The sequence below is a fragment of the Gymnoscopelus microlampas genome, assembly GCF_963454915.1.
Source record: "Gymnoscopelus microlampas genome assembly, chromosome: 13".
Classification (NCBI taxonomy): domain Eukaryota; kingdom Metazoa; phylum Chordata; class Actinopteri; order Myctophiformes; family Myctophidae; genus Gymnoscopelus; species Gymnoscopelus microlampas.
The window spans coordinates 49,996,522-50,010,098 of record NC_139950.1 but is presented as its reverse complement, the minus strand read 5'-3'; the positions used below and the strand labels follow the sequence as shown (position 1 = coordinate 50,010,098).

General features: G+C 43.3%; 1 protein-coding gene and 1 long non-coding RNA gene across 2 annotated transcripts in view; both read right to left on the bottom strand.

Annotated features, from left to right (window-relative positions):
- The window catches only part of LOC311059249, a 510,343-nt gene that overhangs the window by 86,781 nt on the left and 409,985 nt on the right, over positions 1–13,577 (bottom strand). The window lies entirely within an intron of this gene.
- gdf10a (growth differentiation factor 10a) lies at positions 2,892–13,277 on the bottom strand. The gene is made up of 3 exons (XM_084075932.1): positions 12,859–13,277; positions 4,524–5,767; positions 2,892–3,938 (listed from the first exon to the last, which is right to left on the bottom strand). The coding sequence occupies exons 1-3, from the start codon at positions 13,166–13,168 to the stop codon at positions 3,747–3,749; spliced, it is 1,746 nt and encodes a 581-aa protein (XP_083932058.1). The 5' UTR covers positions 13,169–13,277; the 3' UTR covers positions 2,892–3,746.

Sequence of the window (13,577 nt, the reverse complement as noted above, 5' to 3'; positions counted from 1 at the left end):
AAAGACAAGACATACAAGACCTGCTATTAAATGGGCTGTGATTGTTCTATATATAAGTGTTAAATCATTCTATATCAACATAACCAAGTGAAATTGGAAGTGATGAAACAAAAAACTAAAAAGAGTTGACAATATTGGAGCTGGTCTGGAACACTATACAATGTAAGCTGATAAATAGTGTCTCTCTCCTGATTGGATGAAATGGGTGTCCTGTCTGAAAATGTGTTTTCTGTTTACTAAAGACCTGGGGCCTGGAGAGATGTGGAGACCACACCATGTGTTACCAAACAGTCTATAGCAATGATTACTGTTTGAACATAGAGTTCTACCTTTAATTTGTAGATTTTGACATTTTGACCTTTAACAAAAGAAAATATCACGTACAACACCTTTAACCGCGTCTGTCTGAATGAACAGAATGATCTACAAGGTCGGTCTTGATCCTCTGAGGAAAGAGCCCTTTAATTCACCCAAGTAATGTGGTCATCACATTATTGGCGTAGGAATGCAACAAAAACTAAAATAATCTCCATGAATTCAATGCTTCATGGGGTGTGTTATTGATAGAAAATAAGACATTTATTTGGGTGAACTCCTCCTTTAAAGCTGGACCCAGAAAACCCTCCCTTGTCTATAGCCTCATAATGGCTCCCGTTAGTTGTCTGACTCAAACATTTAAATTTCAAGAACCCCCATAACCCTCCATTTGGTTCTGTTTGTATAATCTCAGTCAGACCTGTAAGGGTCAATTTAGACCCCCTCGTGGGACGCTGAGGGCCCCTGAACCCCACATTGAACCCTAGCCATCCAGAAGGCTATCCGAGAAAGAGAGAGCCACGGCCATGAGATATGAAACATTTAAGTAAAGAAGTGTTGAGAAACTTGACAAGTGTGGGCATGGAGGCAACAGCAGCTACTGTAACTGCACCAAATTACCCTCAACCCAATTTAAAAAGTATATGGTACGGCCTATAGTTAGTGGTCTCCACTGGTTAGCAGGCCCTGGACAATTTAATCATGTAATTGGTTCATGTGGTCGTTAAAACAATGGTGGGGAGTCATCTACTGGGATACCATGTAGGTTTCACACACACAGAGTTTATGCATGTTTTATTTATTTTAACAAATGCAACCTGACTTTAATTTAAAATCATAGTTTGCTGCTGTTCCTCATCAAAGCTATAGGTTTACAAGGCTTTGTGACACGATATTATTCATCTCTCAAGATTGTACACTGTAGGCTCTATCTGTCGCACTACTCCTGTGATCGTACACTCTTGACTTTGCGAAAAATCCATTGGAAAGGGAAAATTTGATGTTTGTACACATGATGCGCACGCGCGCACACACACACACACACACACACACACACACACACACACACACACACACACACACAAGTGGGAGAGGGTGACACCCTGCTTATCTTGTAGCTCTCAAGGCATGTGCTTCTACATTTGCTCACACATTGTACAGAATGACATAGGCTGCAGTATGGTTCTGCATGTCAAAACATGTTCAACACTATAACTGTGGTGTAACAAATATGGGGTCATTTTGTATATGTTCTAACATTTCTTTCTGACCTGGAGACGAAAGTTTGCTCCGTTTGCACTGAAAGAGTTTTAAGGATAATGCTATTTTGTTTCAGACAAATGTGGAAACTCTGTTGAGTTTGTATACTCTAGGGAAATGGCCACACATTTTTTAATCTGATATTAATAAAAAACTGTCCTGTGTCCTGGCTGTCATGTCTATACAGTATGTCCTTTAAAAATACACAGTCAAATGCTGAGTGTTAATTTGTCCTCTTGTAACTGCTCCAGGGGGACCCCAGCTAAATGATTGATAAGTACTAGTTAAATCAACACTAAGGATATTACAGTGGAGCCCACATATAAGAGGATTCCCCCCCTTTCCCTAAATGAGGCTCTCAAATGTCTGAGTTAGGCTGCAGTGGATGAAGTCATCTTTTTCAAAACCACACTGTTCAAAAGAGCCATTGAGGAGAGTATATCCTGCATCTTGGAAATTGCTTGCTCCAGGGGTTAGCAGATGGGGAAGTCCACCATCTTTAGAAGCTTGAAGTGGACGAGGTTCTCGCTGGGGCTTCCTGTACGAACCAGTAATCCACTGCAGCGGCATCAGTCACCGCTGGACAACTGACATGTGAGCTTGTGGTGTGGTCTCTAGTTAATGGTTTCAAGAGCTTTTAGGGGGAATGCCAGCTATTTTGAGTGGAACCTTCTCTGCCTTTGTATTGAAGGATTAACTTTGAAAGGTTACAGCCCTTGGCGTGGCTCTCTGTAGGAGGCGAGCCGTCTAGAAGTGGGTCTGTCTGAGTGTGAGTGTGTGTGTGTGTGTGTGTGTGTGTGTGTGTGTGTGTGTGTGTGTGTGTGTGTGTGTGTGTGTGTGTGTGTGTGTGTGTGTGTGTTTCCAGAGCTAATCATGCAAACCGCTGGACCGATAAGCGCCAAATTCCTCGTGCACGTTGCCAAGGAAGTAACTCCCCACATTTATTTCCACATATGTTGTAGATTTTTTGAAATATTAACTTTAATTTTAAAATGTTAGTCAATAGCAGTCGGATGGGGCTGAAATCCTGCCCAAATATGGAGTGATACATCATAAATTAGATACGTCATAGATGACTGAGATCATAGCCTGCATGGCCCCATGACGTCCACATGGAAGATTCACATGGAAGCCACGCTGTTATTAGAACCCATCTTAAGGATCAAAAGCTATGCATCATTTTTATCAATGATAAACGTGACAGTAAGAAAAAACAAATATCCCAGTGAATGTATAGGATTAAATTAGTTTTTATTCTAACATTTATAGATGGCTACCTTTTCATAATTTAAACAAGACATGTACAAAACCTCTTCTAGAACAAAATAATACATTGCCTAGTAACCAAATAATTTCACTCATACAATAGTCTCATACAATATAGAAAAATATTTCTGGTTTCATTTTATCGGCATTGAAGTGTTATGATTTCCAGATGCTCATTTTACAATTCATTGGCTAGTTCCTTTTCAAAATTCAGAGCAAACAATGTACAATACCTTTTCTGTCCCACAAACAAATGCACATTGTAGTGTATGTACAATGGAATACCACGCTTAGCTTATCTGAAAGCATATCTGTACAAAATATGTTATAATGTAGAATTTCAATCTATTTCAAATTCTTTACCATCTATTAGATATAAGCTGCCTAAGAGACAGTCTTTTCTTTAGAGCTTGCATGCCCAATGAAAACATGAAAGCGACATCACGGGCTGTTTAGGAAAAGTGCATTCTGACAGCGCTCCGAGACTTCTGCACATCCAATCCTTAATGTGATCTCAAACACAGAACCATGGCAACGGCTGATCAGAGACTCCGAGCCTCGATTTTGAAGGGGTCGATTCCGCTCTCCCCCCCCGACACCGTAAACGTCAGACAATCCGCTTCTCCAACTCAAGCTGCCGAGGGAATCGAAAGGTACGGACGGACATGATGCACACCGCGACCTAGCGTTCCAAGGAGGAATCACTGAAACACCTCCAAAACAAGTATCTCTGTTTCTAAGTGTCAAAGAACCCATCTCTGTATCAAGAAACCATTCGACAAACAGAGGAATGGTTGTGAACAATACATGCAGAGACCTCTGTCTCCGTTAGTGCCTTTTTGTGTTTTTTTGTGTTCTCCGGACACCCTTGTCTTTCCGTCTCCTCCTGATCCCCTTCCCCTCTTTTATCTACAAGAGCAGGACTGGATGGACATGTTGGGGTAGACTTTGAGCACCAAGTTCCTGGCTTCGTCCTGGTAGAGAACGGCCAGAGAGCTCATCTTCTCTGGGACACAGCAGGGCTCGGGGACTCCGGGGATGATGCCCACGGCGCGGACGATGCTCTGGATGGTGGCGTGGTTCGAGGGCCGTAGCACCTGGGAGAGAGAGAGAGACATGCACAGAAGAGGGCGATGAAAATCGGGGAAACGATAACAGCAAAGAATAGCAATATCTTATGATTAGTGTTACCTGGGTCAGCGTTGATTCAGATTTTTAACCACTTTTACCCCTATTCTACATGAAAATAGCAGACATACTGTAGCTGATCTACAAGCTCACAAGGCACCACAATGCGACTTGTGAGCTTGTAGCTTGCAGCTATTTTCAAAATAAGTTTAAAACATGTTCTTAAACCCATTAACACTGGGAACGCATCTGTGTCATTTTTAGATTTCTTTAGGCTATTCAAAAATAGCAGATATACAAGCTCATAGCACGGCACCGAGTGCCGCGCTATGAGCTTGTAGATCTGCTATTTTTGTAAAATCGTGAACATTTGTGCAAATCTTTGAATATTAGTATATGTTTAGGATATACGTTAGGATTTAGAAATCTTTTTTTTATCGGCCTCAGGTCTTAATGGGTTAAGTGGTTCAGTGTTAAAGTGGTTAAACCAAATGAGATGACACATAAACATCATAAACACATCATAAAATGGCATCTAGGATGTGTCATCCTACCTTGGGCATGGGGAACCCACAGGTGCCGGCGCAGTAGTACGCCTCAAAGGCCTTGGGCGCCACGACCCACTCGCTCCAGCCGATGTCGGCAAAATCCACCCTGAGGTTCCGTCTGGTGCAGCCTCTGTCCTGGCCCCCCTCGCCCCCCCACTGCCTCCTCCGGGCCTTACGCATGGTCCGTTCATCGAAACTCAGAACGGGCGACGGGTGAACCTTGCTCCCCTCGGCTCGGCCCCCCTGGTGCCTTTTCCTATCCTTTCCCTGACCTCTCCTCTCGTCCTCCGACTTCACGTCCCCGCCGTCCTTGTCCCTGGGGGGCTTTTTATCGGCCGCCTGGTCGGGGGGGTTGGGTACTTGAGGAGGCGGTGCTTGTTTGCCTCCGTCTCCGCCGCGTGCCTGAGACTCACCCACAACGTCCTCGGCCGCTCTGTCCTGCTCCGCCAGCTCTCCTCCTCCCTCCTGACCCTTCCTCTTCTTCTTGGGCTTGGCCTTGGGTTTGAGCGCCAGGGTCCAGGTCCTCTCCCACAGGTCGTCCTTCATGTAGCCGTGGGGCCTGTAGTCCACCTCTGGCAGCTCGTTGTTGCTGATGGGGTCAGACTCTCTCCTCACCCGTCCTCCTGTGGGCTCCGGGGAGGAGTTGGAGCCGTGCTGCGGGACGCTCCGGTGGGAGTGTGAGGAATGCGAGGAGGAGGCCTCTCCTCCTCCTCCTCCTCCTCCTCCCTCGGGGAGGAAGGGGTCGTATCTCTGAAGACTCGCAGCCACGCTGTTGGGCTCGCCCAGCGCCCGGTCGTTGGCATACAGCAACACGTACGGCGGAGGAGCGTCCGCCGCGGGAAGAAGCGCCTCCTCCGAGTCCAGCTCCACCCACAAGAGGGCGTGACCCTTCTCCCGCGCCTGCTTTACGACCGGGGTCACGTCTTTCATCTGCCACGCCCCTCCTCTCCTGTGGGGGTGAAAGGTCACGTTGGCCAGGAGCGACGACCCGGAGGCGACCCCGGAGGATGACCCCCCCCCGGGGGCGCAGACGGAGTGGAACAGCAGCCTGACGGACGGTGAGGGCTGGACGCCGGGCAGGGAGGAGCGACAGGAGGACGGGCTCTTGAAGCGTTTGCAGAACCAGGCCCGCTGGTGGGTTGTCGGGCGTCGCCGGTCGAGCAGGAAGTGGAAGGTGGCGGAGAGGACGACCTCCGTGTCCTGGATGGACGTCAGGTTGAGACGATACACCGTCCTCTGGTCAGCCGTGTCTACACAGAGAGGACAGCAGACATGTTAGACAGACAGACAGTCAGACAGACAGACAGACAGACAGACAGACAGACAGACAGACAGACAGACAGACAGACAGACAGTGAATGCTTGCTGTCTGTTGAATGATACAGATAAAGTGTTTGAAGTAAAAGTATTGGATATTGGAAATACTCAAGTAAAGTACAAATAACTCAAAATTGTACTTAAAGGTAGGGTAAGTGATATTTTTTGGTTAAAACAAAAAGTATTTTGTTAAAAGGTTAAAGCACTATATTCTGATAGTAATCATTGCTATAGAGTGTTTGTTCAGTAACAGGAGTCTCCCCGTCTCTCCAGCTCTTTAATAAACAGAAAATACATTTTTCGGTAGGTGTCAAAATCTCAGCCAATCAGGATAAAGTACCCATTTTTAAGCTTAATTTGTATAGTGTTCCAGTTCCAATTTTGCCTGGTCATTTCTTAGTGTCATCACTTCCAATTTCACTTGTTTAATCTGTATCCTGATCGAGTTCTCTGTCCTAGTTGGATAAGATTGGAAATGATACTGAAACTGAAACGAAAATGCATTTTCTGTTTAATAAAGAGAGAGACAAGGAGACTCCTTTTACTGAACAAACACTCTATAGCAATGAGTACTATCAGAATATAGAGCTATCTAACAATTATTTTAACCAACGCAAATCACTTACCCTAGCTTTAAGTTACTTTCCCCCACTGTCACAGGATATAAATGTCTCAATAAGAGCAGGCAGACCAACTACAACCACCAGTTAGTTATGCTGCATTAACATATTCTACCATACAGATTGGTTCAAATAAAAATGTATTCACAAAAAAACTATTCTTCTTGCCTAGGGACGCCAGGACTAAAAACGATTAACCGGCCAAATGTTTGGTCTGTGTGGGTCCACACACACACACACACGCGCACACGCACGCACACGCACATGCACACGCACACAGAAACAATTGTTCAGGAGATTTGCAGCTCACAAGTGATTCCAATAGACCAACACATGTTTGTTGTTTCCATCATTTATTTTATATGTAAGTCTACCCTCGTCCTAGTTCTGTGATCCATTTGATAATAAGTGCTTTTCTTCTGACAGGATCTGCTCATTCAGATGAGAAATGAAAAGCAAATGTCTTTGAAAACATGAGTTTTGATCCTAAAACCCCAGACACAGTCTTGACCATTTTGTTCAATTAATGCTTAAATAATGCCTTAAAGATATGTATTTAGTCAGTGGCGGGAAAAGTGCTCAAGTAAAAGTATCAATACTGCAATGTAGAAGTACTCTGTTACAAGTAAAAGTCAGAAATTCTAAATTTACTTGAGTAAAAGTACAAAAGTATTGGTTTCAAAATGTACCTTAAAGTACCAAAAGTACTAAAATGTTTGAAAATAGCAGATCTACAAGCTCACAACGCGTTGCGACGCGTTGTGAGCTTGTAGATCGGCTATTTTCAAATAGGCCAGGTATAAAACAGAGCTAAAGGGGTTAATGTGTGTTTTATAATGTAATAATTTATATCTGCAAGTAAGTAGTAACTAAAGTTTTCGAATAATTGTAGTGGAGTAAAAGTACAATATTTGCCTCTGAGATGCAGTGGAGTAGAAGTAAAAGTATAGACAATTGGAAATACTCCAGTGAAGTAAAAGTACAGCAAAATTGTACTTAAGTACAGTACTTGAGTAAATGTACTTAGTTACTTTACACCAGTGTATTTAGTGAATGTGAGGAGTCTGCAGTGGCACCTATAGAGGTTCTAAATCATGAGTTAATGAATGAACTGGTTAATGAATCACTGGAACCACAGGGGTCCTTGGGGAGGGGGTGGGGGGTTCCAGGGGGTCCCCACCCCTGCTAAATGATTGATAGGGACCAAATAGACCCTTTAATGGGTCTGTGACTCTGTAAAGAGTATACAAATAGAGCCAAATGGACCTGCAACCGTCCCTTTGTACACTGTCCAAGAGTTAAATGAACACTAAGGCTGTTACTGTGCAGACTGGCATCACAGAGATTAAACAAAAGTATAAATTGGGGGTCCATCCATAGCCTCTAATGCATATCATTATTATTAATATAATCCATCCATAGCCTAATGCATATCATTACTATTAATATAATCCATCCATAGCGTAATGCATATGAAACCGGTAGTTGACATGGAAAGGGGTCAGAATCACTAAATAATTAAAGACTGGTTTAAGATGAATTAAGCAATATTCCTTAATGGCATGTTTCTCAACATCGGGTCCGGTGACCACTAGGGGTCCAAATGGACAGGGACGGGTCTATAACTAACCAAAAGGTACAAAACAAACCAAAACAAAAAAACAAGCTAAAAGATTGATAGTGGGAACCAGATAGACCATTTTGGGACTTTAACTCTGACAGGGTACGGATGGAAATGGGTCCATTTGGTTCCATCTGATTGAAATGAAAAGGTTTGACATCCACTGGTCTAGGTACACTACACCAGCGGTTCTCAAACTTTTTCATGTCAAGGACCCCCAAATTGATAAATATTTGCCCACGGGCGGACCCCCCATCTGAAAATATGTTGTGCCAGTGACCGCGAGAAGCAAAGATTTGTGTTAATAAAAATGTTCACTAATGTTCAAGATTTTTGAAAAAATAGCAGATCTACAAGCTCACAGCGCTGCACTCAGTGTCGCGCTACGACCAATGTACTACACCAGGGGTCTTCAACAGGGGGTCCGGGACCCCTAGGGGCTCCTCAGAGTTACTACAGGGGGTCCGCCAAATATGATTTTTTTTTTAACCTTAACCACTTGAACCTTAGCATCCCTTTTCTGAGGAGAACTTTAGCCATAAATAGCAGATCTACAAGCTCACAACGCCTCGCAGCGCGAGGCGTTGTGAGCTTGTAGATCTGCTATTTTTGGCAAAGAGGTTTGGTGTTGGTCTATGAAATCTATGAAAATACAATTTTACACAGTATGTAGAGGGGGTCCCTGCTTCATCTCTCTCTCATCTATAGGGGGTCCTTGGCCTGAAAACATTGAAGACCCCGGACTACACTACACTAACACTACCGGCACATGCAGCTTCCAGGCGATACAGGACCTCAGAAGGTAGAGGACCTTTATGAGGACCAGACTCTGAGGGTTCAGGCTGGTATATAGAGCTGCTCGCGGACTCATAATGAACATGACTTCAACAGCAGGGTTATTGTTCATTGTATGAGAGTTCAGCGGAAGTATGGACTGACTCAAGAGATATACATTACCTCTGGATTCAGCCCTGCATATGGAAACGCTTACTTCAGTTTCCCTTAAGGCTTTTCCCTTAACCCTTTAAGACCGGGAACAACGCGTCTGTGTGGTGTTTTTAGATTCCTTTGGGCTATTAAAAAATAGCAGATCTACAAGCTACGAGCTTGTAGATCTGCAATTTAAAAAAAAAATCGTGACAATTTGTGCAAATCTTTGAATATATATATATATATATATCTAAAGCAAACATTTGTAACTCAAATCTTTGCTTCTGGGGGATTCTACAAAATGTCTTCTAAATCATAACAGTTTTTTTGAAAAACGTATCTTTCTATATCAGTGGTTCTCAAGGACCCCCAAGATTATATGTATTTGGCCGCGGAACCCCCATCTCAAAGTGTTTTGTTCCAGGGACCCCCCAGAAGCAAAGATTTGAGTTAAAAATGTTTGCTTTAAAAAATATATACTGTATATTCAAAGATTTGACACATTTTCACGATTTCTCCCCCCAAAAAATAGGAGATCTACAAGCTCATAGCGCGGCACTCGGTGCCGCGCTATGAGCTTGTAGATCTGCTATTTTTGAATAGCCCAAAGAAATCTAAGAAATGACACAAAGATACGTAAGATCCCGGTCTCAATGGGTTAAGCCTAATACAGCCGGTACTGTCTGCCCCCCAACGCAGGAGACTTTATAATCAAAAGTGTTTGAACAGATCTCACATTGTTGTGAGAAGTGCCTCACATCTCGCCTTGGATTACACACACAGACATCTGCAGGCCAAACACACACGTGTTATGATAAAAATGCCAACCGAGAACTATGTGGGATATGTGTGTCTCTCTGTCTGTCTGTGTTGTGTTTGTAAGAGCAGCAGCAGCGGAACCCTACGGTGCTTTTTAACAGTCGGTTCTCCTCAAACATTTCCATGTGAAGGACCAGGACCCCCAAATTCAGCGTTGCTACGCTGAATTGGAACGTGGTTGCACTGTGTTTTAATGACGTGACGCGCACGTCACTTAACACCTACACACTACAGGTCACGCAATGGACAATCGACATGCATCTACAGGCTCATTCCTATGTTCGCAGTGAGCCATAGTCGTTTATTAGACCTCCGTCTAAAACTGGGTTATAATTGGTCTAAAAGTGAACGTTTTTTCAACGTCTATTCTTAGCCTAGACGTTGATTAGCTGTTTTTTAAGCGTCTATATTTAGAGCGTCTATATTATAGACGTCATTTTAACGGCTATGATATAGACGGTCTAGACGCTTAAAAAACAGCTTATCAACGTCTAGGCTAAGAATAGACGTTGAAAAAACGTTCAAAACTTTCACTGTTAGACCAATTATAACCCGGTTTTAGCCAAGACGTATTTTAGAAGTGAGTGGGTTAATTTACCTGGTGTGAGTCGGGAGCCTAAAAACGTTGAAGACCCTTGTTATAAGAGATGATTTGTGTTGAAATCTTTCAAAACTATTGTTTTTAAAAAGTATAAAACAGGAAAGTTAAAGTGGCTAAACTGACGTTGATGCATGATGCTACATCAACTAATTTGTCCCCCCCCCGGAACCCCCCCCGCCCCTAAGGACTCCCTGGGCGTCCACTTCACCGGACTCAACTTTTTGAGAACCTACTCTGCCTTTTAATCCCCCCTGACTCCACAACCTGGAGTCACAGCGTCCCAGGGTCGCGACAGGAAAACAGAGCTGATGACAATGACGCAGCGCCGTGCCCCCCCTAATGCCCCCTACCCACCCAACCCCCGTTGTCCCGGGGCAGCTGGGCATTGCTGGCGGGGAATCGTCATGCATTCTTGTGCATATTGCACCGTCTGTATGCGGTACTACTACTAGACAGTGGTGTAAAGTAACTAAGTACATTTACTCAAGTACTATACTTCAGTACAATGTTGAGGTGTTTTTTACTTTACTGGAGTATTTTCAATTTTCAGTACTCTTACTTCTACTCCATTACATCTCAGAGGCAAATATTGTAATTTTACTCCACTACAATTATTTGAAAACTTCAGTTACTAATTACTTTGTAGATTTGGATTATTATTACAAAACATATAACCCTATTTAAACTTTGGCTATTTGAAAATAGCCGATCTACAAGCTCACAAGCTTATATCTGCTAGTTTCAAAAGATTTATACATTTGAAAACTTGAAATGGGACATTCTGCATAATGAGTACTTTTAGTAGTAGTAAAGTTTGAATTCCGGACATTTACTTGCACAGAGTATTTCTACATTGCAGTATTGATACTTTTACTTAAGTGAAAAAATACTTTCCCCACCACTGTCTGACTGTGGTACTAGAGATGTAGAACTTGTGGTAGACAGCGTGCTGCGGGTCACAGCTGGTGTGCAGGCAACACACACACACACACACACACACACACACACACACACACACACACACACACACACACACACACACACACACACACACACACACACACACACACACACACACACACACACACACACACACAGTGTGCCCAAAGCGTCCTGAAATCACTCAACGGCATTCTCAGACTGTTCCAAAACAATCCCACCTATTCAGGGCGTCTGGCCCACTAGCCATGCAGACTGACCCATGAATGAATGCAGCATGTTAATAACCTTATGAATGCAGCATGTTAATAACCTTATGAATGCAGCATGTTAATAACCTTATGAATGCAGCATGCTGCACTGTTCTGTTAATAACCTAGCTCCTGTGTAGATGAGGTTCCTCGTTTGTCTCTGCCGTTTGAGCAGGACATTGTCGCACATTTTCCACTTTACATGTTTCTTACCCCTTTTTACACATCGTATCCAAAAAGTAAAGCTTTTCTGCCATGCTCTCAGATGTTTTAAGTTCTAGCGCACCATAAAATCTATCCAACGAGTTGAAAAAGTATTTAATTCGCCTCTGTCCTCATCCGGTTACATGTTTTTAAGACATTGCGCAAGTGTTGCGCCCGTAGAGATAACATCACTGATTCCCCTACTGGTCAAATGTTGAATTGCATCTTCTAATGCAAAATATTATGGAGCCGGCTGAGGACAGAGGCTAATTAAATACTTTCTTCAACTCGTTGGCTAGATTTTATGGTGCGCTAGGACTTAAAACATCTGAGAGAATGGCGGAAATGCTTTACTTTTTTGATACGATGTGCAGAAAGGGGTAAGAAACATGTAAAGTGGAAAATGTGCGACAAGGTCCTGCTCAAACGGCAGAGACAAACGAGGAACCTCATCTCGGAGCTATACAGCGGAGGGAGAGGTTCTCAATGGGGCTATTAATAACCCAGAATGGACTGGATGAAGGCCACTTGTATTATACACACATGAGAATGTGCTTTCTTTTTTTGTGTGTGTCAGAGTGAGCAATGCAAGGCAAGCAGTGCAGCACGGACCCTCATAATAACTGTCAGAATGTATACAGCTGTAACTTGTGGAATCGAACCCCGGTCTCCAGCTCGGAAAGACCGGCAGACCAGCAGGTAACAAGATGTTTAAGGAACCAATAAATGCGAGGGGGGGGGGTCCCTTACACCATAGAGACTGGAGGTATTAGCCTGCTACTTTTATATGTATTTATGTTGTAACATATTTTAAAACCGTTCCAAAACAACAGCTGGGTTGTTCATTGATTGATTGATTGAATACTTTATTGGCAGCTTGCTAAAAAAAAGCACAGTTAAGTATATCCTACAGTTCAATACAAAGATCTGCAGAGGACTTTAAACCCAAGAAAGCCTATGGCTTGTTTCCGTTGGGGTCTTTTGTACTCAATTAATGTAATCTTGGCTTGTGTCATGTCATTGTTTCATCATAACTCACCTCTCTGGGCTCTGAAGCTTCTCACGGTGTTGCCCTCCCTCAGGCGGCTCTCCCGGTTGTATTTGTCATAGAGTCTGAACATGTGCTCTGAGACCATGTCCTCCTGCTCCATGTGGAGGAACAGAGGAACCTGAACCTCCTGGAGGAGAGAGGAGGAGGATCTGTCATCCTGCGAGGAGGAGGATGCGCTCCGCGAACTGCTCTTCACCGGCGATGATGAAGATGATGATGATGATGATGATGAAGCACCCAGGTAACAATGCAGGACCAACACGAACAGGTGCGACGAAAACACCGACAGAGCTGCCATTTCAATATATATATATAGCCTATATATATTTATTTATTTATCTATTTTCCAGGAAAAGCGAAAACGTTTTGATGAATTCAGTTTTGTATGGAAAGAGTGAACGATTGGAAAAAACAACAACTAATAAACTAAAGTAAACTAAACATATTCTATATATATATAAATAAATTAAAAACTGACGTTAAATCAAAAATAGCCAATAATACAAATCCAAAAGGCAAATTGTTGCATGAAAAACCATCCAAAGTCACAGCAGAGAATCCAGGATGAAAATGTGCGTAAAAAAGTTTTCCAACAAGATCTATCCACGATCCTGTGCGCTTGTCTGTCTCTGTCTGTCTCTGTCTGTCTGTCTCTGTCTGTCTGTGACTGTCTGTCTCTCGCTGAGCCGTTGTCTCAGCCTCCGTGT

Bases quoted from the DNA above. Each gene is read 5' to 3' on its own strand.
- gdf10a (XM_084075932.1), bottom strand. From the start codon at position 13,168: ATGGCAGCTCTGTCGGTGTTTTCGTCGCACCTGTTCGTGTTGGTCCTG. The intron at 5,768-12,858 runs GTGAGTTATGAT...CTCTCTGTGTAG, and splicing joins AAGCTTCAGAGCCCAGAGAG to ACACGGCTGACCAGAGGACG. The intron at 3,939-4,523 runs GTAGGATGACAC...TCTCTCTCCCAG, and splicing joins GTGGGTTCCCCATGCCCAAG to GTGCTACGGCCCTCGAACCA.